The 26,513-nt window shown below is 47.2% G+C and overlaps 1 protein-coding gene across 3 annotated transcripts in view; it reads left to right on the top strand.

The window, feature by feature from the left end:
* Positions 1-1,453: 1,453 nt before the first annotated feature.
* SH3RF3 (SH3 domain containing ring finger 3) overlaps positions 1,454-26,513 on the top strand; it is an 836,169-nt gene continuing 811,109 nt past the window's right edge. Inside the window, exon 1 of one of the 3 annotated variants that reach the window (XM_033949356.1) lies at positions 1,454-3,204. In XM_033949356.1, coding sequence (XP_033805247.1) covers positions 2,683-3,204 — 522 coding nt within the window. In that variant the 5' untranslated portion in view covers positions 1,454-2,682. The remainder of the gene's footprint in view (positions 3,205-26,513) is intronic. The other 2 variants (XM_033949354.1, XM_033949355.1) reach the window with 2 other exon arrangements.

Below are 26,513 nucleotides of genomic sequence, written 5' to 3' on the forward strand. Positions count from 1 at the left end.
GACTAGTATCAATTTTGAAGTCTTAGGGGCTCATAATCGAAAGAGAAAAACATCCAAAAACCGGCCTAAGTCAGCACTTGGACGAACATTTCTCAAAAAAGTCCAAGTGCCGATAATAAAAATGGGTTTTGAACGTATTTCTAAACGACCTAGGCCTTCATAGTGCTGCTGAATGACCAAAGCTAAATGGGGCGTTTCGGGAGGCGTGTCAAGGACGGGAGTTGGGCGGGACATGGGCCGGCTTAGACTTAGTTGTACAGCATGTATAACCTAGACGGAACTTGGACGTTTTGACTTAGACCATGTAAAATATGGTCTAAGTCACAAAAACCCACCTAAAGTCACCAGATAAGCACTGCAAACACATAAAACAGATCCCCACACACTACCCCAGTGATCACCAACCCCCCACCCCCATAAAAATTTTATTCATAACTTTAAATTTCAGCCTCCAGACCATCATCACCTGGCTGCCTGGCATAGGAAAGCCTAGTCGTCCAGCCCAAAAGCAGCTTAAGTCGTTTTGGTGGTGGGTTAGGGACTCATGGAGAGGAGGACCCATTGCCATAAGCCCCTGTAATCACTGCATTGATACTTAAATATGTGCACTTTCCCATACACCCCCAAAACCCTTTTATACTGGCATATAAGTGGCTCCTGCAGCCATAAGTGCTATTAGGGTGGTAGATAATTGGGTCTAGGGGATTCTGGAGGTGGTTTGGGGGTCTCACCGTAACCTATAAGGGAGCTGTAGGGAGGAGAATACATGGCACCCTTTTTGTGAAGTTCACAGCAGTGCCCTGTAACGTACCCCACTATTTAGGTGGCATGTCTGGGTGTGCAGTCCATCACTTTGCAGACCCCTCCCACATCCAACAGGGCTTGTTCTAGGCGTTTTGGACTTGGACGGAAAGTTAGACAAAAATGTGGTATAAAGATAGATGATTTAGTGGCTTGGACAATCAGATCGGCAGGACGTATAATTAGACGATTTTCAAAACGAAAAAAAAGTTGGACGTATCTTTCGAAAATGTGTCTTAAGCTCTTTTTAATTTTGGACGACTTGCAAGATGGACGTAAACGGATTTAGACATCCCTTTTGATTATGCCCCTCTTAGGGTTTATAGAACAAAACAAATGCCAATGTAATTTGGGCATCCTTTGCTCTTTTAGAAAATAATTATATTAAGAAATAGTGGAAGGCAAACCAGACTTAATGCTGGTGGGGGAAGGGTACCAAAGTTTCTAAACATGGAAATAAAACTGAAAAACACAGTATATTCTTGCCGGGGCGGGGTTGCGAAGACGAACGATTCAGAGATTTGGGCTATCTGCCTGTATTCCCCATCCATACACTGCGTACGGCAAAACCACAGAAAAGCACATAGCAGAGTGCAAGTACACTTCTTAACAACTCCCTCCAGGGGGCGCTGCATCGCAAGAAATATTCGGTTTCCCCCCCCTCGCCCAACATTCGCACGAAACTTCTTGCGAGCTCGCCCGGATTCTCTTGGATGTATTTCCGCCGCTCTGACGCTGTACCGAGCCCGGGTCTGGTTGGACAGCAGGAAGCAAATAATTTGGCCGAAATTTGGAGCCGGAGAGAGGCTGAACCGAAGCGCCGATCGCGCTCTTGAGCCCTCCTCGCATTCGCAGGTGGGACGCTAGAACCGGACCGAAGCCCACTGGTCCCACTCCCAGCTGCAGCGGGGGGAGATGGCTGGCGTCGGGAAAGGGAGCTGTCACTTGCCGAGCGCTCCTCCGACTCGCCTTGGAGGGATAGCCGCATCCCCTTAAAGCCTCGGTCACTTGTTCTTCAGCTCACTTTTGAGGAGTGGAAAAAAATGCCAGCGCGAAATTACGCACAAATAACACGGGGAGCGCAGTTGGCGTGGATTTACGGAAAGAACTTTTTTTGCCTACTTTCCACAAGCTGATGATTCCTGGATAATTTTCGGTCTCGTTTTGTCGTTCTGTCAAGTTTGACTGCAAGGGGCAAGTCGTGATTTTTTTTAAATAAATCGAAAGGAAATTGGTTTGGATATGTACCTGCAGTTTATTGTATTCCTTGCACTGGGGAAAAGGAGGATAATCTGAAGGTGTGCAAGCCTCCATTCACCTTCTGCCCCTGCATCGCGTCTAAGGCTGACTGAAGACCTGGAAATTTGGGGAACTCGTCGGGCAATTTCCCTTTTTTCTCGCGTTCTGGATTTAGTGGGATTGGATTTTTGTGTGATTCTCCCCCCCCCCCCCGCCCCCCCCCCCCGGCTGGAGGAGGACAGGAATCCTGTTGCTGGAGGCGTGGAGGTGGAAAGCTGGCAGCGCTTCTCGGGAGAGGGACGGAGGCAGACGGTTTCGCCGAGAGTCAGCAGCCCTGCGGCAGTCGGATGCAGCCGGCGCGTCCGGAGCATTTCTCGGCCTGCCCCCGACCGCTTCCAGGCGAGGAGTCGGAGGCGAAGTCCGCGCGCCCGAGCGGCTGCCCCGACCTCTCCCGTTCTCGGATTGAGCGCGCGTTTGCGCTTTGCTTCGTACATAAGGACCAAAGGGAATAGAAGAGGCGCTCCTGGATCCCGCTCCCCCGATGGACGTGTGACCTGGTTTTCGTTTCTGCCTGGCCTGGTGGCTCTTCTGGCTCTGCTTTGTACCTTTTCCTTGGATGTGTGCCACTGCCCACTAGTCTAGATGCTCCTAGGGGCGTCCTGGCTTTGTACTTCCAAAGGACCGCAAAAACCAAGTAAGGGCGAGGAGGAGGAGAGGAGGCGAGAGAGGAGAGGAAGGAGGGAAGGCGGCGGCGGTGGCGGAGGGGGCGGCAGCGGCGGCGGCGGGGGAGAGATGGACGAGTCCTCGCTGCTGGATCTGCTGGAGTGCTCCGTGTGCCTGGAGCGGCTGGACACCACGGCTCGGGTCCTGCCCTGCCAGCACACTTTCTGCCGCCGCTGCCTGGAGAGCATCGTCAGCTCCCGCCGAGAGCTGCGCTGCCCCGAGTGCCGCGTCCTGGTGGAGTGCGGGGTGGACGAGCTGCCCGCGAACATCCTGCTGGTCAGGCTGCTGGACGGCATTCGCCAGAGACCCCGGGGAGGCGGCAGCGAGAGCCCCGTTGCGGCAGCCGCCGCTGGGGGGAGCCCGAGAGCCAGCGGTGTTCCAGCACGCCCCCCAGCCGCTGCTGGCGGCACGGCAACCCGGGGAGCCTTGCTGACAGCAAAGGTGGGTGACAATGGTTTAGCACTTGAAAGGTACCCTTCTCACCCTCTAAAGCAGGGATCTCAAAGTCCCTTCTTGAGGGCCGCAATCCAGCTGGGTTTTCAGGATTTCCCCAATGAATATGCATTGAAAGCAGTGCGTGCACATAGATCTCATGCATATTCATTGGGGAAATCCTGAAAACCCGACTGGATTGTGGCCCTCGAGGAGGGACTTTGACACCCTGCTCTAGGGGGGTTAATTTTTCTTGCCTCACCATATACTTTTCTTATATTCTATCATAAAAGCATCCACTGACCCTTTTATTGCCTAAATTGCAGACACCCTCACTCCCTTTACCCTTAATCTTAATCCTTACCTTCCATTCTACAAGCCAGCTCTGTGGGTGTTTGTAGTATTGAGCAAATTCCTTGATTGTGTCCAGGTCAGGGCATGTTCTGTTGTGTTTAGCACCCCCAATTATTTTGAAAAGTTGACTTCTATGCAGTGGCGTACCTAGGGTATGTGGCACCCGGGGCCCATCATTTTTTGACACCCCCCCCCCCCCCCTCATGTAAAATTTTTTTTTTTTTTTTTTTTTGCAATAACCATGAAATGGAATAAATGGTCAGAATAGAAACAGGCAGTGAAAATTTTCTTTTTTTTTTTTTTTTTTTTCCAAAGTATTTTTATTGCGAATGGCAAAAGGTCCAGACAAGCAACCATGGTCTGTACAGAAACTTATACATTATCAAAAAGAACACAGAATGAGAGTAACAGCAACAACAAGCATGAACAAGCCTCTCCCAAGAGAAAATTGCCAATGAGAGGCATAGCAATACACAACAAAAGGCCAAAACTTGGGGCAAGCAAACAAATCCCACCCCAGAACCCACAAGAATAATAAGCCGGACTAGACCCTCAGCCATATTTTATAATGAAAAAAACCCCCACAAGCAACAACACCCAGACCGCTCACCAGACACACCAATCCGCACAACAAGCACCCAAGAAACACCCAGCCACCACCCAGACAAAACTACCAGACACACCTACCCCACCAAGCCCAGACCCAACCCCCCCTCCCCAGAGAGTGCAAGCGCAAAGTGGACCGTGAAAAGGGCAGCTGCAGAAGTGGAAAGCCCCAGATAAGTAGGTTAGCTAAAGAAAGCCCACAGATAGAAGAAATCAGGATAACAGAAGTTCCAACAAATGCTCCCACAGAAAATTTTCTTTTATTGAACCTCATTTATGTAACCATTATTCCAAACATAACATAACATAAATTATGTCTGAATTGTCATGACATCAGAAGTACATATGGAGTAGTTGCAGGTGATGCTTGGGACAGTTCTGATTATGTTAGTTTGGTTTTATGTGTTTTTTTAATAGAAGGGTTTTTATTTCTTTTTTTAAGGTTTTGTAGTTTGTGGTCGAGGTCAATAGGTTGTAGAGTTGGGGGTCAAGTGTTGCAGCTCGAATGGCTAGGAGGTTGTCGAACAGTTTTTTTCTTTTGACGTTTTTGGTTGGAGGGTGTGTGAATGGTGCGTGAGTTCTCCTATGTCTGTTTGAAGTGGATTGAATTATTTAGCTGAAGAAATTAGTTACCCCCCCCCCATTCCACACACATTAATTCTCTTCCATTTTTGTTCCCATTATAAAAAAACACTGATAAGTTCCCAGGAAAAAAATACATTAAAATAAGAAGTGAAAACAAAGGCCCCTACAGATGAGAACATAACATAAGAATAGCCTAACTGGGTCACACCAATGGTCCATCATGCCCAGTAGCCCATTCTCATGGTAGCCAATAGTGCTGCCCGATTCAGAGAAAAATATTTCATTCGATCCGATTCACCCTGTTGAATCGATTTTTCGATTAGATTCACTGTTAATGACACCGCTTTTTAAGTTTAAACAAAGTATAACAATAAATTTCACAACAACAATAAATTTCACAAAGTACTTAAAAAAAAAAAATCACATTTTTCCATTAAAGCAGTTCTGGAGACATTTGCTTGAACAGTCTTTTTTCCCAGTCCATAAGCAAGCAATATGAAAAAGATTTCCTTAATTATCTACTCAAACATTTTTGCTATTTACTTTCATTGTACCTATACTATTATTCAGTAGAAAAAATGGACTTAACTGTGCAGGAAATGAATCTCCTCATACACCCACCATATAGTGCAAAAATGTGCAAAGGTCTGTTTTTTTCTTTCGATCACTACATAGCCTAATGCCACACAAGCAGCGCTGTTACAAACATATTCTGAAGGTCAATGCTAAGGTTGACAAAGTTTCCTTCCTTGGACCAGAAGGAGATACTGACAAACCACTGGAAGAGATTCTAAAACAACTACCCAGAAATAACACCCAAAGACCCACTCAGTGTGTGAACCAGTTGAGTGGAGTGGACTAACTGGGGGTGGAAATGGGCCCAGAGTTTGCTCAGCAGAATTTCCCAGACTACCTCTTCCTCTCAACACACTGACATGCTACCACCACCACCAACACTAGGAACACCTCACCGAGTATGCCAGCAATGCTTATAAACTTTATAAAACACATTATTATATTTTCTTATAAAGCATATATTTTAACTGAACTCAGCCTTGCCATTCACAAAAATAGAAAAGTTCCCATTTCAAGCTGTCTCATGTACACTTTTCAAATCTAACATATTGTAATCACAAAACAGAAAATAAAATTATTTTTTCTACCTTTTGTTCTCTGATCAATATTCAAATCTTGTTGGTCCCAGGCTCTTGTTGTCTTGCTTGCCAGGGTCTCCTTTCTCCGTGCTAACCATCCGTCTGCCATCTCTGTTCTCCCCTTCCGTTTCCCTTCCCTCTCCCGGAGATCTGGCATCTTTCCTTTTTTTTGTCTCCATCCACAGATTCACCTTTTCTCAACTCCCCACCACCCCAGGATCCACCATCTCTCCCTTTCTGTTCCCAACTATCCTCCTATCCAGTATCTCTATCCCCCCTCCACACCATCCCCTGTTTCCAAGTTCTCTCCCTTTCTGTTCCTTCCCTCCCTAAATCCCATTATGCACCATCTCTCTCCCACTCCTCTGTTTTTAGACCCATTATTTCTAACCCCCAAAGTCTGGCATATGCATGTATCTTTGAACCCCCCCTTCCCTCTCTCCCTCTGTGTACTTTTACACAGGGAACCCCCTCCCCCGAAGGTCTGTCCCCCCTCCGAAGGGCTACACCCCACCCCTGAAGACCTGCACCCCCCGAAGGACTTTACCTCCCACCCGAAGGTCTGTCCCCCTCTGAAGGCCTAAACCCCACCCCTGAAGGACTGCATCCCCCCCCCCGAAGGCCTGCACTCCCTTGAAGGTCTGCACCCCCCCGAAGGCCTGTCCCCCCCTTGAAGGCCTGTCCCACCCCCTTGTAGGCCTGTCCCCCCCTTTAAGGCCTGCCTGCCTGCCTTTCCCCCCCTTGAAGGCCTGTCTCCCCCTTGAAGGCCTGCACCCCCCCTTGAAGGCCTGTCCCCCCCCTTGTAGGCCTGTCCCCCCCCTTGTAGGCCTGTCCCCCCCCTTCTAGGCCTGTCCCCCCCTTGAAGGCCTGCCTGCCTTTCCCCCCTTGAAGGTCTGCCCCCCCCCGAAGGCCTGTCCCCCCCTTGAAGGCCTGTCCCACCCCCTTGTAGGCCTGTCCCCCCTTTAAGGCCTGCCTGCCTGCCTTTCCCCCCCTTGAAGGCCTGTCTCCCCCTTGAAGGCCTGCACCCCCCTTGAAGGCCTGCACCCCCCCTTGAAGGCCTGCACCCCCCCTTGAAGGCCTGTCCCCCCCCTTGTAGGCCTGTCCCCCCCCCCTTGTAGGCCTGTCCCCCCCTTGAAGGCCTGCCTGCCTTTCCCCCCTTGAAGGTCTGCACCCCCCCAAAGGCCTACACCCCCCCCCGAAGGTCTGCACCCCCCTGAAGGCCTGCCTGCCCCCCTTGAAGGCCTGCACCCCTTGAATGTCTGCACCCCCCCCTTGAAGGCCCCCCCCTTGAAGGCCTGTCCCCCCTTGAAGGCCTGCCTGCCTGCCTGTCACCCCCTCCCCCTTGAAAGCCTGCTTGCCTGCCCGCCCGCCCCACCCTGAAGGCCTGATGCCCCGACCCCCCCCGCAGGACCGCTCGCCCCCCTGGCCTCCCCGCACCACCTATGAACAGCCGCAGCAGGATCGCGAAGTCAGCGTCGGGTACCAGCCCTAAGGGGGTGTTCCCGGCCTTGCCGTTCAGTCCCCCGCCACCCCCGAAGGACCGCTCGCCCCCCTGGCCTCCCCGCACCACCTATGAACAGCCGCAGCAGGATCGCGAAGTCAGCGTCAGATCCCTGCTGCTTCCTGCGCCACGGTCCCGCCCCTCCTCTGACGTCAGAGGAGGGGCGGGATCGCGTCGTAGGAAGCAGCGCAGGGATGCTGACGCTGACTTCGCGATCCTGCTGCGGCTGTTCATAGGTGGTGCGGGGAGGCCAGGGGGGCGAGCGGTCCTTCGGGGGTGGCGGGGGACTGAACGGCAAGGCCGGGAACACCCCCTTAGGGCTGGTACCCGGGGCGGCCTGCCCCCCCCGCCCCCCCCTAGGTACGCCACTGCTTCTATGCAGTTACCCTCTGTCATCCAATCATACACTCATTCCCCTCTTTCACCTTTTCTTTTAAAAGAACACACACTAACTTGCTTCCACTTCTGTCTTAAAAGTACATACACATTCAGTTTTCACTCTCTATCCCAGTGTCTTGCAAACTTTCTCGAGCTGCGGTACACTAAAGCAGGGATCTCAAAGTCCCTCCTTGAGGGCCGCAATCCAGTCGGGTTTTCAGGATTTCCCCAATGAATATGCATTGAAAGCAGTGCATGCACATAGATCTCGTGCATATTCATTGGGGAAATCCTGAAAACCTGACTGGATTGCGGCCCTCAAGGAGGGACTTTGAGATCCCTGCACTAAAGGTAGTGGCCGCAGCTTGAGGCAACCGTAAGTGCGTGGGCATCACCGTGATGACATCATGCACATGTGTGACATCATCATGCCGATGTCCGCGCATGAGCGAAGGCCCTTCAGATGGGCCCCGAGACTCCTGTGTGTGTGTGTATGGGGGGGGGGGGGGGTGCCAGCAGGGAAGTGGGCCAGAGAGCAGAGGCACTGGCGCCCAATGATTGCCTGCAGGCGAGAGGCACGTCTTATGGGCAGTCAGCTGGCGCCGACATCTCTCCTCCTCCCCAGTGTGCCGCGGCACACCTGAAATCTCAGGAGGCTCACCAGCGTACCGTGGCACACAGTTTGCAATACACTGCTCTATCCTAAAAGCACATTCACTCCCACCTCCTTCATGCTAAAAACCAGGACTCGTTTTATTACTGGATTTGCTGTTACTTGGTTTAGCTGGTGGTTAGTGTTTATTGAAGTCTGTTTAATATGATTTAATAACTTTCCATTAAAAAAAAAAAATCAGATCATAGTACTGATAGAAAATCATGGAAGGGGAGGAGGAAGACATGGGGAGCTGGTGAGCAGAGAACAAGGAGCCACTACTTTGCTGTGGGCTCTCCAGGGTTGTGACAGTGAACTTTTGACACAGGTTAGGAGCTGGTGACCTCCTCTAACCTACTGCTAAAGTACCCACATGTTGCAGGGCTAGTCTGAGCTTGCTTGCAATGTTTTCATTAGTATGGTAGGAGTTTGTTTTCTACTGTGCCTTTTCAACCAGGCTGTTGCCTCTTGGCTACTACCTCTTTCCAGTTGTCCCCTTCACCCCCGTGTTTGCACCCTTATAGCTTTGGTGCAGTGATCTCAAACTCAAACCCTTTGCAGGGCCACATTTTGGATTTGTGGGTACTTGGAGGGCCTCAGAAAAAATACTTAATGTCTTATTAAAGAAATGACAGTTTTGCGTGAGGTAAAAACGGTGTCAGGTCAAAAGCGCGCCGGGACAAAGGCGCGCCCAGACAATTGAGCGCAGCGCACGCCGCTCTAAATTACTGTTTTTAGGACTCTGACGGGGGTGCGTGGGGGGAACCCCCCCCCCACTTTACTTAATAGACATCGTGCCGCATTGTGGGGGCGTTATGGGGGGTTGTAACCCCCCACATTTTACTGAAAACTTCACTTTTTCCCTGTTTTTAGGGAAAAAGTTCAGTTTACAGTAAAATGTGGAGGGTTACAACCCCCCAAGCCCCCCATAACACCGGCGCGATGTCTATTAAGTAAACTGGGGGGTTCCCTAACAAAACCCCCCGTCGGAGCCCCTAAAAACTGCAATTTAGAGCGGCGCGCGCTGTGCTCAATTGTTGGCGCGTGCTTTTGTTTTTCGTGCCGTTGTCTATGAACCGGTAAAAACTCTTTATAGTTTATAAATCTTTCCTTTTGGCTAAGTCTTAATAATAATATTGTAATTTATAGCTAAAGAGACATATGATCAAGAAGCTGTTGTATTTTACTTTGGTGATTATGATAAATATACCGAGGGCCTCAAAATAGTACCTGGCGGGCAGCGAGTGTGAGACCACTGCTTTGGTGAGAGAGCAAGGCAGTGCCTTAGGGACGTGCAAAGTTCACTGAGATTTAGGGCTACTTTTACAAAGGTGCACTAGCGTTTTTAGCGCACGCACTGGCTTAGTGTGCACTAGCCGAAAAACTACCGCCTGCTCAAGAGGAGGCGGTAGCGGCTAGTGCGTGCGGCACTTTAGCGCGCGCCATTCCACACGCTATTCCGCACGTTAAGGCCCTAACGTAAAAGGAGCCCTTAGTGCTGTTATGGCGCTGTGGAAAGCATTCCTTGTCACTGCTAAAGACAAACAGCGGAGATGAAATGCAAGAACCAGCTCCTGCATTGTTTTCCTATTTACCATACTTTGCATTTGACTGTTGATGGTTTTCATTTGTATTATATCGAATATACTGCACTACGATTCAGGTGTACTGTGATTCAGGTGTACTGTGTCAAAGTTTTGCCAGTTTGTGTAAGAATATCTAGCTGTAGGTTAATGAGAACGTTCATTTTATTAAGCGCCTTGAGAAAACCACACACTAGAGCAGAGTGACCTGTCCGTACGGCTGCAGAAGTTCAAGACTTTAAGAGCAGCTTCAGCGCAAGAATTGAGTTGGGTACAAGACAGCAAGTACCCTCTGGGCAGGATTTGTAGCAATACTAGGAAAAGTAGCTTTCTTTGCTCCCCGACCATTTTTTTCTGTACATAAGATTAACTTCTAAAGACCCTGGCTTTATAGTGCTCAGTAATATCATGTTTCCTTCAGTTGATCTCACAGTTCCACAATCTGTGGCAGTATATATATCGCATTTCTAGGTCATCCGAAGGTTGTAATCGCAGTTAGAAAACAGGTTAATATGTGACCAAAAAAAATGGAAAGAGTACACTTTATTTAAGGCAAGCAGGGGGAGAGTGGCCAGAAGCCTGTAAAAGAACATTTTTTTTATTGAAGGACATCAATGCGATACTTTCAGAGAACTGCTAGACCTGCTAACTAATCAGGGCCCCTGGTATAGGAGTTAAATTTATTCCGGTTATGCTGCAGAACAAACTCTTGCGGAGATCCTGTCCCCTCAGATTTTTTTCCAGCCTTGCATTTGCAATAGAAGCGGAAGGATTTTTAGATACAGGAAAAAAAAAAATTCTACCAGAGGAGTCCTACTGAGTTATTATACATGCATAAATTTCATTATTTAAGTGCTGTAATTAGGTTTTGAGTTATTTTTATCTGTACAGTACCCCCTCCGAATCTGCGGTTTCAGTACCCGTGGATTCAGTTATTTGCGATTTTTGTTCGGTGGTTTGTAATAACAGAAATGCTGCATCCCGGACCTTCTCCAAACCTTACCTGGCGGTCTAGCGGCGACATGGGGCAGGATCGATCGTCCTACACTCCTGCCCTGTGCAGAGCCATCATCAAAATGGCTGCCACGAGTTCCCATTGTAGACTACAACGGGAACACGCAGCAGCCATTTTGATAATGGCTCTGCACGGGGCAGGAGCATAGGTCAATTGATTTTCCCCCGCGTCACCACTAGACCACCAAGTAAGGTCTGGGGAAGGTCCGGAATGCAGGAGGGAGGCGGGGGTGGGTCAGAACCGGCCCTAAAAATTATCCGCGATTTTTCAATATTCGCAGGCTGGCTCTGCCCCTAACCCCCATGAATATCGAGGGTCTGCTGTACTGTGGATATAGTTAGGTTTATGATTGCTGAAATTTGTAGTAATGTCTAGTTTTCATTGTTATGATCCACTCTGAACTTGTGGTAGATGCTGAATATACTGTACCGTATATACTCAAATGTAAACTGAGATTTCAGGGCCAAAATATTGGCCCAAAAATGGGAGTCTCGGAATATATTTGGGCTAGTGCCCACCTGCCCCCCCCTCCCGGACTTGTTGCAGGCCTCTGCTGGGCCGTCAGGCTTTGCACCCCCTCTCCCCTCCCAGCACTGTCCATTGTACCTCCTCTCTGCCGATACCCTGCATGCTGCTGTGCCTTCTGTATGACCTGCGTACCTGGAACCCCTGGTGGTCCAGAGGTGTATGGCAGGAGCGAGCTTTCTGTGCTCCTGCCCTGCTGCTAAGCCGGTCGCTGCCGTGAGTTCTGATAGTTCAGCTTTACCGAGCAGGAATGTGCTTTGGGTGCTGCTGCTTGGCACTGAGTGGCTTCCTGAATGGCTCCCGCAAATTCTTGTCAGACTCGCTGCAGCCATTCAGGAAGCTGCTCAGCAGTACAGCTGAACTGCCAGAACTTGCGGCAACGACTGGCTCAGCAGCGGGGCAGGAGCGCAGGACCACCAGGGATTACAGGTACCTGGGTCATACAGAAGGTGTGACGGCATGCAGGATATCAGCAGAGAGGAAGTACAATGGACAGGGCAGGGAGGGGGGACAGGGTGCAGAGCCTGGGAGGGAGAGGGACAGGGTAGAGAGCCTGGCAGGGCATGGAGGAAAGGGGGCTGGGTGCAGTGCCTGGCAGAGAGTGGGGATAGGTGCAGAGCCTGACAGGGAGGGAGAGGTGCTGGGTACAGGTCCTGGCAGGACAGGGCACTTGAATATTAAGCCCCCTGTCTAATATTCAAGTCACCCAAATATATATTTAGGAATAATTGATTGCCTCGAGTGCACTAAACTGCAAACAGATATGAACTAATGTGCACACAGGTGATTATAACACACACCTTCTAACACTTCTCAGTGCTCAGAGAAACGTTTTTAGCTTTTGAGACCTCTGGGTGAAGCAAAATTTTAGCCCACTACTGATACGGCTCAATTCTCAATCATTGCACTGGTCCCTGCAGTATCTTTAAGTATAATACTCTCTCACTTTTTTTGCTTTTTTAAATTCTTTTTTAAATACTTAACTTCAAAACAGACTTAGCTTTTAATGCAGGGGTTCAACGGGTTCTGACGTGTTTCGCCATGCTGCCTCAGAGAACCCGCATCAACACGAACTTAATTCTACCCCTACCATGTCTGCAAAACATAAAAACAATACAAACAGTATACCCAATGTTCTAACTAGTTTATCTCTACTGCTCTTATATAAAATTCTAGCACACGCTGACACACAGTACCTGTTTTTGCTTCAACCACTCTTGCTAAGACACTGACCCTACAAACTCCACCCCTTTTATACAACATCCATCCAACCAGGATATGACCCATCTAAACTCCACCTCCTGCCCTCCTGATAGGTCAATGCTCCTCACAAAGTGTCGGTCACAAACATTAAAGGTACCCAGCGGTCTCATAAGTTAAAAACGGTTCTCTGAGCACTGAGAAGTGTTAGAAGGTGTGTGTTATAATCACCTGTGTTCACATTAGTTCATATCTGTTTGTAATATTCGAGTCAACCATTTTTCTCCTTTTTGGGGGTCTTGACTTATATTCAGATAGACTTATATTCAAGTATATACGGTAAGATTTTATATTGTATTGTATAAAATGTGTGGGAGTTGAATTGTTTTCCAGTAACCACTATTACTGTTAGCATTTGCCTTTGAAGTTGTGCTCCCTTGTCTAAGTTTAGAAAATTATTTTGCATGATAGCTCAAGCCAAAAGCCTGAGTTCACTATCTTCATTTCTGATTACACTTTGAAAAGCTGCCAGTTACTTCTTAATATAAGAATTTAGGATGTAATTTGGATGCCACTTATGGAGGTCTTGAAAAATGGAGCTTAAAAGGACCTGAACAAGACATTTACAGTGGCCAGTCAGTCCAAACTTCCGCTCTCCTGCCCTAAGTGTGCCTAGCATTTCTAGACAGAAGGAACATGGAAGAGTGGGGGGGATATCAGTGGACTAGTAGAGTATTTCATAAGCAGTTTTAATCTTTAGAACAGACACTTTGGTCCTCTTGATGGTTAGGCTGAACTGGGTTTTGGTATATTTAAAACACTAATGATAACCTCATGGCTTGATAACCTCATGGCATACTGTAATTCTTTCAGTGTGCTAACAGTTCAGGCCGTTCTCTACCATATTCTGTGACGGCAAGGAGTTGTAATTCTTATGGAGTATCACTATCAACTTGATCATGTTAAATTTGGTATTTTTGGTGAAATCAAGAGATTTTTATACTACTATGATATATTCATCACACCAGGATCATGAACTCGGGTCATCATTCTTATTTGTCAATCTAACCCCTGCTAAGAGAAGGCAAGCACCATTTTGAATAGGACAGTTGGTGCTGGGAGGTGTTCTCTTGCATGTGTTGCCAGTTGTACTGCTTGCTGGGGTGTACAGAGATGAGAGAGATTCTGCCTGGGGATGGAGGGTATAGGGATGAGAGAGATGCTGGCTGGGGGTGGGGTTGTACTGCTTGCTGGGGTGTACAGGAATGAGAAAGATGCTGGCTGGGGGTTGGGAGTGGTGGTAGGAGGAATAGGGCACTCCTGCTGTGGACATTCAGGGGGAGGGTGCTTTGGGGGTTCTGGCAGGAGGGACTATCGCGGCCGCTAAACTGATCGCGGCAGGGAGATTTCCTTGCTGCGGTCAGCTCAGTGGCAACCCGATTCTCTAACCGGCACCTGTGACACGGACGCCAGTTGGAGAATCGTGGTGGTTAGGCAGATTTAGGCGTCTGTCCATGAGGACAGAACAATTCTATATAGAACGTCTGTGTGTGATTCTCTAAAGCCGCTTAGGCGGCTTCTGAGACTGGACGTCCTATACAGAATCCAGCCTGTTATGTCCAGAAGTGTGAAGAGCTTTTAATTTTGGGAAGGACTTTTATGTTAAGTACTTGTTTTTATTGTGTTTTTCCTGAATGTTTTGTATTTGAGTTTATGGTCTTTTTTTTACATCATTATGGACTGTTTGGGATATGTATAGTGTATAAATTAACAGTTTGTATTTGGGTGATGTATTTGTTTAATAAATTAGAGGCATTTCCAGCAGCAATTGTTTGGGCTACTCCGACACAAGTTGGGCTAGAATTTTCTTTTGCCATCTGGCAACCCTGCTGCCCATCTCAGTGGTGATGCTGACCATCCAGACATGTTCAGTTTGTGATGCAATCACATAAACGAAACATGTGCTGGTGTTGGCAATTCAGGGAGCTGGAGCCAACGGTGTCAGGTCAAAAGCGCGCCGGGACAAAGGCGCGCGCAGACAATTGAGCGCAGTGTGGAGACACGCGCCGCAGAAAATTACTGTTTATAGGGCTCCGACGGGGGGGGGGGGGGGCGTAGGGTGGAAACCCCCCCCACTTTACTTAATAGAAATCGCGCCGGGTTGTGGGGGGTTTGGGGGGTTGTAACCCCCCACATTTTACTGAAAACTTCACTTTTTCCCTGTTTTTAGGGAAAAAGTTAAGTTTACAGTAAAATGTGGAGGGTTACAACCCCCCAAACCCCCAACAACGCCGGCACGATCTCTATTAAGTAAACTGGGGGGGCTCCCCAACAAAATCCCCCGTCGGAGCCCCTAAAAACTGCAATTTTCTTCGGCGCGCGCCTCCGTCTTGCGCTCAGTTGTCGGCGCGTGCCTTTGTCTTTCGCGGGGTTGTCTATGAACCGTAGCCAACTGCTAAGGTGGGCAGTAGCTTTCTCAGAGTCATTGTGTGGGGAGGGTCTACAGCTGGTGGTTCTTGAGGATCCCTGCCAGCTCAAGTATATATATTTTTTAATTTGAGAAGGGGAGGGGCAGCCAGTGGCCTCACTCAAAATATGCTGTCTGGCAATGCTGCTACCCTGAAAAAAATCACAGCCAATTGCTGTGTGGTTTTTAGATCCCTTTCTATCTGCCCACATCTGAATTAGAACAAGGTAGTAATGTAAAATAGAAAAAAAGGGAAGCAAGCCATTATTCCTCTGGGGGAGGAGGACACAGGGTGTAACAGGAAGCTGGTGAGCAGCAGAGGACAAGGAACCACTACTTTGCTGTGGGCTCTTTGGGTTTTTGACAGTGAACTTTTGACACAGGTTAGGACATGGTGACCTTTTGCCCTCTGCGGGCATTCTCACATGTCTGAGTTCACACACTGTAGAACTGACTTGAGTTTATGTCTCTCTGCTTCCAGAAAAAATGTCATATGAACAGGAGCTGTTATCTAAGAATCGTAAAGAAAAAAAAATAGGAATGGAAAGCTTAGCACTTCAATAGAGGGGGAAGAAGCCCTCTAAAGGGCTATGAATTAAGTTTGCAGCTTCTTAAAGCCTCGGCTGTCTCTGTGCCCCGAAGCACTCATTGCAGGGGACAGAGGAAGACTGTACTCTGTACTCGCTCACAGGACTTCTAGAAAATTTGGTGGGTCTGTATACAGGGCAAGATTAACCCTTCAGTAGGCCATAGGCAAAAAAGAACACTGTTTCCCTCCCTCTCAACCCAGCATCTCCCTCTTCTTGTCTCTTTCTTCCCCACATTCAGTGTCTGTCTTTTCTCGTGGAGAAGAAGCAGACTTGGGGACCTGTTTGGCCAATCTGCGGAAAACTTTGTGGAGCTTGGAGACTGTTTTCCTAATAGTTTTGCTCGCTTACTGATTTGCAGGGGCTTGAGTGCAGGTTGTTAGGCATCCACCGGAGGGGGTGGGGAGGGTGGGGGTGGGTGGGTGGGGGGGGGGAGGGCTCAGCAGGACTTTTCTGGGTTCTGGCTGCAATTTCGCCTTCTGCCCTTTGTGTAAATGGTTCCTCAGGGGTTGAGGATCAGTCCAACTTTGGTCCGACTGACAGTCCGAAGAGCTCAACGTTTGGAGGACTGGCTGATTGAGGCAGAGATTCTTCTCCCAGATCCAGCTACTTCTTAGAACTGAGGCAGGCTGCAGAATCTTTAGAGCAGGGATAAGGAACTACGGTCCTCGAGAGCCGTATTCCAGTCGGGTTTTCAGGATTTCCCCAATGAATATGCATTGAAAGCAGTGCATGCAAATAGATCTCATGTATATTCATTGGGGAAAACCTGACTGGAATACGGCTCTCAAGGACTGGAGTTCCCTACCCCTGCTTTAGAGCATGTCACAGTGATCAACACTATTACAGCCTATGGGCAAAATTGGGAGGTTCTGAAAAACCTAGTTTTGAAGATTTCTGCCACCTCCTCTAGGATCCCCCACCTCTAAAATCCTCTTTTCTGTGTTTTTTACTTTTAGTTAAGGCTTATTTAAGCTGTTTTATGGTGCCAAAATGCTGTCGTGGTGGCCATCTTGTATGTCCCAATTTTTTTTCCAGAGTTCTTCAGATCTTTTAAATCACCTCATTTTGCCTCAAAACAGGCAGGGATGGAGTCCTCAGGCTGTTTTAGCCCTAATTCATGCCGGTTTTGCATTGGATAGACTCCGGAAGAGCGCCCTTGCACCATGTGCTTTGCAGCACATGAAGGGGAGGTGGGAGCATCGGGCTTAGCCTCCCCTTTGGTCTCTAGAGCTGAGGAACCTCTGGGGTGCCTGTCTACTAAGAAAAAATCCCTCCCAGAGCGTAAGAGCGTGGTAGCCGTGGAGCCCAAGAGATGCAAGGTAGAGTTACCTAAAGGGGACTCAGTAATGCCTTGTAAAGCCTTTTCTCCTAAATTTGTGAATTTGATGAAGAGAGCTTATTTGAATACCTGGGATCCTTATATATGAGGTCTGACAGCAATAGCGATAAGGGGTCACACAAGAGGGCTTGGGCTCCCAGAGCACATCAGGATCATTGGCAGAGGCTGACCAGGTTCCAGTGGACATTTCTGACAGGGACTTGAAGGGCGTGGGATTAGTCTGTATGCCCTTGCTTTCAAAGAGATACAGGGTTGCAAACAGGAGCAAGTACTCAGAAAGCAGTGGTGGCCCTTGAACAAGGGGAGGATCTCACAGTATTCTGGCTGTTCAAGCCTTCAGCGCAGTTAGAGCTCATTACTGACTCGCTGTAGGCTCCTTCCACTCAGTGTTCTGTCCTGTACAGAGTGAAAGAGCCAACTGGTTCTATCCCAGTCCCTGGAATACTTGACAGTACTATTCAACATGGCAGAAGGCCAGGTTTGTCCCCCATAGGCATACAAATAGAAGCTTTGCATTCAGATAACAGACATGACGGCCAAGCCAGCTCTGCTTGGTAGTATCTCCTCCATGGCAGCCACTATAGAAGTGGTCCCTTGGGCAAAGGTTCACATGTGTCCTTTCCAGAGTGCACTACTATCTCGGTGGTCCCCACAAATGGACTCCAGATGATTCTCCTGTGATCTCTAGAATCCTGCTGCAGTATGAGTTGGTGACTCTATCCACAGTTGTTATTATGGAGCATCCCACTCAGAATAACATCATGGGTGATTCTCATAACAGATGCCAGCCTGTTTGGCTGGGGAGGCCATTGCAACAGATGCCCAATCCAGGGGCCGTGGTCGGCCTTCCAGGGAAAATGATCCATCAACAGTGCAGCTTTGGGCCATTCGATCAGCATTACAAAGCTGGAGAAGAGTCCGTTTTCCTTTCAGTTTTCGGTGGTTGGCAGCTTTTCAGTATAGTGGGGGGAGGGGGGTCCTCGGGTCCCGCCCCAACAGGAGCGCAAAGACTTGTACATGTAGTGTGGGGGAGGGGATTCCCCCTCACAGCGGTAACGGTAAGGCTTTAAAGCGGTGGGACTCGCGCAGTTGTTGGCTCGCCAAAGTCCGGCGTGCTTTTGACAGGTCACCATTTGAGGCTTGTGCGGTTAAGGCAGAGCTTACAGGAATGGGGCAGGGACAGGGACAAAACTTGGGGTGACAGGATGGAGAAACAGAGTTCCTGTGGGGACAGGGACAAATTTATCCCCATGCCATTCTCTAGTTAAGACCCATTGGGAGATGTCTGATTTCCTCCTTCAGTATACTCTTCCCGTAGAGATTTACCAATAAAAAGATTTACATGATAGGGTGAATACTTCACAGAATAGCAAACCACCCAGGGAGAGTGGTCCTCATAGCTCCAGATTGGCCACGTAGGCTATGTGTCTTCAGAGGGACCAGAGTCTCAGATTACAGGTACAGCCTGATCTTCTATCTCAGGGCCCAGTGGTCATAGAAGATCCAGATTGCTTTGGTCTTATATCATGATTCTTGAGCATGTGACATTAGAGCACACAGAATACTCAGAAGTAGTCATTGCTACTCTTCTCAGAGCCAAGAAGCCTGCGCTAAGGCATGGGAAATATTTCAACACTGGTGCGTGAAAGAGAAGGTGGTGCTAGCTTTCCTCCAAGCAGGTCTTGACAAAAACTTCACAGTGGCATCACTTATGGTCCAAGTGGCAGACCTGTCGTGCTTCAGAGCTGTGGACATTAAACTCCCCTGGCTTCTCATCCAGACAGAGGGTACTTGCATGTCAACTGGTCCAGTTTCAAGGAGAGTCCTCATTTGACATCTTTCATGGATATAAAAATGTGGCCCAAATTAAGGGGCCCCTAACTTTGGATCTAGTTGAGACCATACCACAAAACTTTGGATATCTTCATGAGAGGCTCCAACATATTCCCTAAAAGAATTTCATTAATTTCTGAGATGGTCAAGTGGGGAGCTCTGGACCACTTGACATGTTATTACCCCATAGCCAGGCTCAGACCACTGGTAAAACAACTGTTTCCATCATGGAACCTTAATGTGGTTTTGCACGGCCTCAGTCAAGCTCTGTATGAGCATATCCAAAGTTGTCCTTGTTGGATCTTACTGTCAAGACCATTTTCCTCATGGCCATTATGTCAATGAGATGAGTATCGGAGCTGCAGGTCCTTTTGTGCAGAGAGCCCTTCCTCAAGATCATGGAGGTAGAAGTTTCCTTGTGCATGGTCTGTCCTTTTTGCCGAAGGTCATTTCAACGTTTCAGCGTTTCATGTCAATCGAGAGTAAGATTACCAGCATTCCATTCTTCTTATGTGTTCCTATATAGGGCTATTGCCTGCTTTGGAACAAACTGAAGGGGGCAGCAGAGCCCTCTGGAGAAGGAAGAGGAGTTGAAAACCTGGAATGGATTCCTTCTGCATCACTCACGAGCATAGGGAGAATTCCCTTACTGACCTACTAGAAAAGATATTATCAAGGTAAGAACCTAATCTCTTTTTCTGTTTTCTCTCCTCACTCTCTACCCTCAGTCCATCATCATTACCCTTTTCCTTTCTCTAACCCAGGGCCGAAATCCAAAACACAAGCTAAGTCGCGGGCCAGACCCTACCCAATCTCTGCCCCAGACCCCATCCCCATAATAATACTAATTATAACACCATTTTTTCCATCCCTTTTTCATATATGCACACACAATATAATCTTATTAACACATAATGGCAATGGTTAACCACAAAATTAAACTACACAAAACACACTGTATGCTTTTCAGCATTCATTCCTATCAGAACACAGATAACCCCTATGCAAATACGGGACCAAAAACTAAAAGTGCTAATATATTAAAAAAAAAAAAACAAAAAAAAACACCCTAAGATTCAAGATTCTGCATGCAGTACAACCTCCAGAAAAAAAGAAACAAATGTATTTCTTCCTGAGCAGTGCAAAAGATAAACAGCAGATTAAAATGCTCAAAATTGACACAATTCGAACACTAACTTGAAAATAAAATCATTCCCCCTAACCTTTGTTGTCTCCCTCAATGCTGTGCTTCCCTCCAGCGGGTGACTAACCTTCTGGCCAGCTCCAACCTGGCTGTTTTATGCAGCCCGCAGTCTGATGCCCCATGCTCCCTCTTCCTCACAGCCGTAGTGTGCACAGAGCTGCGTGCAGCGGCTCCTTGTGCTTCCTGCACCTGAACCGGAAGCCTTCTCTCTGACGTCGCAATGTCAGAGGGGATGCTTCTGGATGAGGTGTGGGACGCGCGAGGAGCCGCTGCATGCGGCTTCATGCACACTACGGCTGTGAGGAGGAGGGAGCTGGCCACAAGGTAACACTGTGGGCATCGGACCGCGGGCCGCATAAAATGATCAGGCAGGCTGGATTTGGCCCACGGGCCTGATTTTGACACCTGTGCTCTAACCCACCCCTGTCCATGCTTTTTTCTCCGCCCAACCAGGCAGAAAATGTTGTATTAAGGTATAACACCAGGCCCTCTAAACTATTTGGATCCTAGGCATGTGCCTAGTTTGCCTATGCTTTTAATCCAGCCCTGTCTCCAAATTGTCAGTAATTCAGGCAAATTATTATTAAGGCCTGAGCAAGCGCAACTAAATGCTCTGGTGCCAAAACTGGATACAGCTGACGAAGGCATCAGAGCTGAAAATAACATCTTTTTGTCACTGTGGTAATTTGAGGCCCTGCACTTACGATGTCAGCACTCATCACTCACAAGCTCTTTACCTGTGAGTATTATTGTCCAAAATTGCAGGCGGAAAGGAATCCAGGAAGGAGGGCTTCTGTACCTCAGTTTTCTGAGGGCTGATTATATGACAGTTGTTTAACCTAAGCCATATGTGAACCTTGAACAGCTGGTTAGTTTTCCCACAGACTTGGCTGGATCTCTACCAAAGGATGTGTAAAACTGGACATCGTCTGTATATATAAAACAATGACGTCCATAACTTCATGTGAAGTTCTCTATGGATCTAAGTTGTTAAATAATATGAGAGAAAGACTTGACTCCTGGGAACCCCAAAGCTCAGTAACTAAGGGGATGAAAGACATTTCCAAGGGTGACAAGCTACATCCTGTCAAACATGAAACAAACCATTTAAGTACTGTCCCTCCAATTCTTTTTCCTTTTAAACATTGCAGTAATATTGTATGACTCACTTATCAAAAAGCACTGAATAATCAATCAACACCACAGTACACTCTGATCCCTGGTCTAAGTCTTTCTTCAGATCATCTGTTAATGCCAATAATACAGCTTTGAACCATAACCTGCCCTGAAAAGTGTCTGGCCGGGATCCAGGATGAACCATGAGTAGAAAGAGAGATTAGTTCAGTTCAGTTTATTTGATATACTGCTAATAATTACTTCTGTGGTTCTCCTGTTCGTACAGCTCAATATGCCATTAACTTTTGCGCTGCCAGCACTGTATTTCTGTGTTATATTTGTTTTGTGGGCTGCTATAATTGACTTCTGACTGTCAGCCAAAACACCTCCATCTCCTGATGAGTGGAGTTTATTCTCACAGCGTTCTACGCAACTCTGTTTGTATGCGACTAATAGTGCTGCTTTAGTCACATTTTCACAATAACACAAGACTGTGGATATACAGACTTCCGAAGAAGGCTTTTGTTCGCCGAAACACGGACCGTGTTGGGTCCTAGGAACTTTTACTGTACATCTTGACTTTTTTATGACTATCAGTAAATATTATGGTTTTAATTTTAATTTTTCCTGCATCAGCGGCAAATTCTTATGTTCTTATATACAGTACTCACTTTTTATGTTGTGGCTTATTTTTTTGTGGTTATTATTTACCCCTCCTCCATTTGTTTATTTATTTAATTTTCTATACCATTCTCCCAAGGGAGCTCAGAACGGTTTACATTAATTTATTCAAGTACTCAAGCATTTTTCCCTGTCCATCCTATTGGGCTCACAGTCTGTCTAATGTACTTGGGGCAATGGGGGGATTAGGTGACTTGCCCAGGGTCACAAGGAGTAGCGTGGGTTTGAACCCACAACCTCAGGGTGCTGAGGCTGTAGCTTTAAGCACTGCGCCACCAGCTGAAGCAGGCTTCAGGAGCCACTGTGACTGTGACTGCTGGGGGGAGGGAATGATAAGTGTTGGGGCTCTGGGAGACTGTGGGTGCTGTGCTGGATGGGGGAGAGTGCTGTTTGTAGGTTAGGGAGGAGGGAATCCTCTCTTCAGTTGTAACATCAAAGACATTATTCACATCTGAAAGAGACTTGTATGGTCTCGATAGCACTTGCCCAGCATTTTTAAAAATTCACTTTCACATCTAAAATTCAGATTGCTGACTTTCCTTTTCCAAGGCAAAGTACATGTGGGTACATAAGTAATTTTCCTGCATATGGGCTGCAGCTATCATAATGGTCGGTGAAGTGACTTGCCCAAAATTGCGGAGAGCGATAGTGGAAGAAGTGGAATCTGAATCCTGGGTTTGCTGGTTCTCAACTTGCTGCTCTAACCATGAGACCGCTCTTCCACTCAGTGAGTCACTAAAATCCATTAACAAGTGTAGAGAAACTAGTCTATTCCAGGAGCTCATACAGCTACTCAATCACTCATTTAAAATTAAAGGGAGAGATATTTGAAAAAAGGGATTTATGTAGTTAACTTCAGAGTTAACTGCATAAATCCATTTGTTTTTCATTTTGGAGCTGTCTAATGCGTCACTTTTGGCTGGACAGTTTGATGGAAATTTTTGTGTTGGTCTTAGTCTCTTTTTTTTCTGATTTCCTCTTGTCTTCCTTTTCCAGATTATGCTTTCCTTGACAGTTTTCTTTCCTGTTTTCATCACTTCCTCTTCTCTCCCACTGATTCCTATTTTTCCCTTTCATTTTCCTTTATTTTGTCTCTCCTTTATCTCTAAATTCAGCTAATGTGGGGTTTACTGTGTGGTAAACAGGAGCTCAGACCTGCACTACTGTTTGCTGTGGTAAAAAGACAGCTGCTGTAGTAAAATCCCCACATGAGCTGCTCTACACAGGAGAGGGTGGGATCTGGATGGAAAGAGGAGTGGCTATTTGTGACAGCTAGTGCACGGGTTGATACCATGTGCTAACTATCAGGAATGCTGCGCTACGAGAGGTACCCAATCCTCCTTCACTCAGTATCCCCCTCCCACTCTCCCTCTGGTCGCTCCCCCCCTCCAATCATGACCCCGAGACCCAACACTCCCCCAAGTCAGAATCCTAACTGTCGAACTCTTACCTCACCCCCACTCAAGCACCCCAACCCCCTCTTACAAATTTCGGGCCATTTGAGCCCCCAGCAACAGTACCACACACCCTCCTCAATTCAATCCTGTCTCCCACCACAGAAACCTGGCTCCTCACCTTCTTCCCACTCCTTCAACCTCACCCCTTTTGTGCCCTATTGGGGGGCGGGGAAAGGGTCTATAGAGTTATTAGGTCATCTGGGACAGTAGCAGTCCCTCTCTGCTGTCACCTGGGTCTGTGTCTCCTCCAAAATGGTGCTTGACCCCCTGGCAGTTGTGGCGAGGCACAGTGGAGACGACCACTGCCACTCCGCAAGGAGAAGAAGGGCTGGCATATTAACCAGAAAGAGCTTGGAAAAGTATGATCCATACAGCAAAAACCATTGGATATGTTTTTGTTCTCAGCTGATATAAATAAAGTTTAAAAAAAGAAAGAGCTGTTTACAGTTGCTTGAGATTGAGGGCACTGGCCAGTAGAATTGGGGAACAAGATGGGACTGGCGATGCAAAGGGTAAGCGTGCTGATGTGGCAGGCTATGCTGAATAGGGGAAGAATGCTTTGGGTACATTCTTTGGCTGTTGGAGAGCAGAGTACTGTGTCAGGGTTCATAGACAATGGCGCGAAAGACAAAAGCACGTGCCGACAATTGAGAGCAGCGCGTGCCGCCGCGCCACTCTAAATTACAGTTTTTAGGGGCTCCGACAGGGGGTTTTGTTGGGGAACCCCCCCAGTTTACTTAATAGACATCGCGCCTGCGTTATGGTGGGTTTGGGGGGTTGTAACCCTCCACATTTTACTGTAAACTGAACTTTTTCCCTAAAAACAGGGAAAAAGTTAAGTTTTCATTAAAATGTGGGGGGTTACAACCCCCCACACCCCCCACAACGCCCCCACAACACGGCGCAATGTCTATTAAGTAAAGTGGGGGGGTTCCCCCCCCATCGGAGCACTAAAAACTAATTTAGAGCGGCGCGGTGGCGCGCGCTGCGCTCAATTGTCTGGGCGCGCCTTTGTCCCGGCGCGCTTTTGACCTGACACCCTGTGTCAGGGCTATTCTGGAAAGTGGAATGCATTATATGCAGGGCTTTTGGTATGAGTTGTTTATTTAAAAAAATGCAATTCTATAACAGCACTTGCAGTTATGCATGCCTTGCGTGTTTAAGTGCACAACAAAGTATCCCTTTTGTGTGTAGGAGCAGTACACGCTATTCTACAAGGGCATATGTAAGTGCTATCATATGTAACTGCATGGAATGTACATGGGTAGGGCTGCCACTTACACATGCAACCTATAGAGTAAGTTATGCACATTGCATGTAAGTGTACCCATTTACACCTGCTATTAAACTGGCATAGTTGAAACAATGCAGGTTTATGCTTCTACTCTATTCTTTTTTTTTAAATTTTAAAATTTATTTATCATTTTCATATTAACAATTCAAGTATAAACTTATACAGATAGCAATATAGGTACAGAATGGTACATTAAACAACAAATAAAATTAAAAAGAAAAGATGTCCCCTTATTGCTCTAGTCCTCAATAAATGAGATCCAAAAGGTGGATGGCGGAATAATAGAAAGAAAATACAATAACTGAAGATTAAAGAACTGATCGGGTTGATATCCAGTTGACATATACACCTCAATAACTTAGTTAATTAGGGCATTAAAATATAGCTTTATCTTTCTCCAGTCGCGACATTGAAAGGAAAGCAGTCAATTGGAAAGGTTCAAAGAAGACATACTTTTGTGAGGAATAATGAATCACACATTTGCATGGATATCGTAAGAAAAAGGATGCCCCTAGTGCCAAAACCCCAGCTTCTACTGTATTCTATAACAAAACCGAGGCTCCCAGATGCCATTATGGACCAGGTGCAACACTGGGGTGCCTTCAAGGGTGTACCCAGTTATAAAGCCACCTCCAAAATGTATTGTGAAATAAATGACAAAGCAACCCAATGAATATAATCGGAAAAGAAATGGACAGCTGGATTTTAAGCCTATTTCAGAAACCGTAATTAGCTGAGCAGTAAACCCTGAAAGTTACATTTTATCAACCCTAACTACAAAGGATAAGGGGGGAGGCTGCTGAAAGTGGTCACGGGAGTTCTGTAGACACGGGATCATATGATCGGGATGAGCTGGAGCACTGAGAGTGAACAGGAACCCAAACGCAGCATGTAGATGTGCTGTGCGTTGTAATTATTGCAAGTTTAGCATGCAAAACACAGATCGCTTCTGCTGAAACACAGCTGCCCTGAAGTTTCACTGATATATAGATAATGTTAGAAGGAAGCATATAGCTAAAATTACCACACGTTCTCTTTGCTTGGGAAGTTCGACTTGTCAGCGTTACTACATTTAGCTGAAGCTTACCATTTATAATAATATATGTTTAAAGAAGAGAAAAGAACATCGGGTTTTTTTCTATTTGAAAACAGAATTTTAATTCCAAATCTGGAGTTAGGAAAGGTGATTCTTCAGAGCCTTGCACTGTAACATCAAACTTCCTTCCCACTAGCGCATGCAATGAATTTTGTGAGTTCAGTAACATTTGCAACTAGTTAAGCCTGGAAGATAATTCCGATTCTAAGCCTTAAACAACAGATTCCAACAGATAAAGGCCCCCTTTTATCGAGCTGCAGTAGAGAGTTTTAGCGCGGGCCTGTGAGGTAAATGCTGCGACGCTGATTCAATTCCTATGAGCGCTGGAGCATTTACCTCGCTGGCCTGGGCTAAAATGCTCTACTTCAGCTTGATTAAAGGGAGCCAAAGTATTTTGTAATCATATCTCTAAATACTTATTCAAATTTTGTATTTAACTGGCAGTTTGGATTTGGACTGAGCTCAGTAACTCAAAGCAATTTGCATTCAGGTGGAATAGGTCTTTGCCCATCCGAGAAGGCTCCTAATCTAAATGAGAACATAAGAACAGCCATACTAGGTCAGACCAATGGCCCAGCTAACCCAATTTTCTTTTTCCAGCAGTGGCCAATCCAGATCACAGTACCCAGCAGAAACCTAAATAGTAGCAACATTCCATGCTGTCGATCCAGGGCAAGCAGTGGCTTCC

The sequence above is a fragment of the Geotrypetes seraphini genome, chromosome 6, assembly GCF_902459505.1.
Source record: "Geotrypetes seraphini chromosome 6, aGeoSer1.1, whole genome shotgun sequence".
NCBI lineage: Eukaryota > Metazoa > Chordata > Amphibia > Gymnophiona > Dermophiidae > Geotrypetes > Geotrypetes seraphini.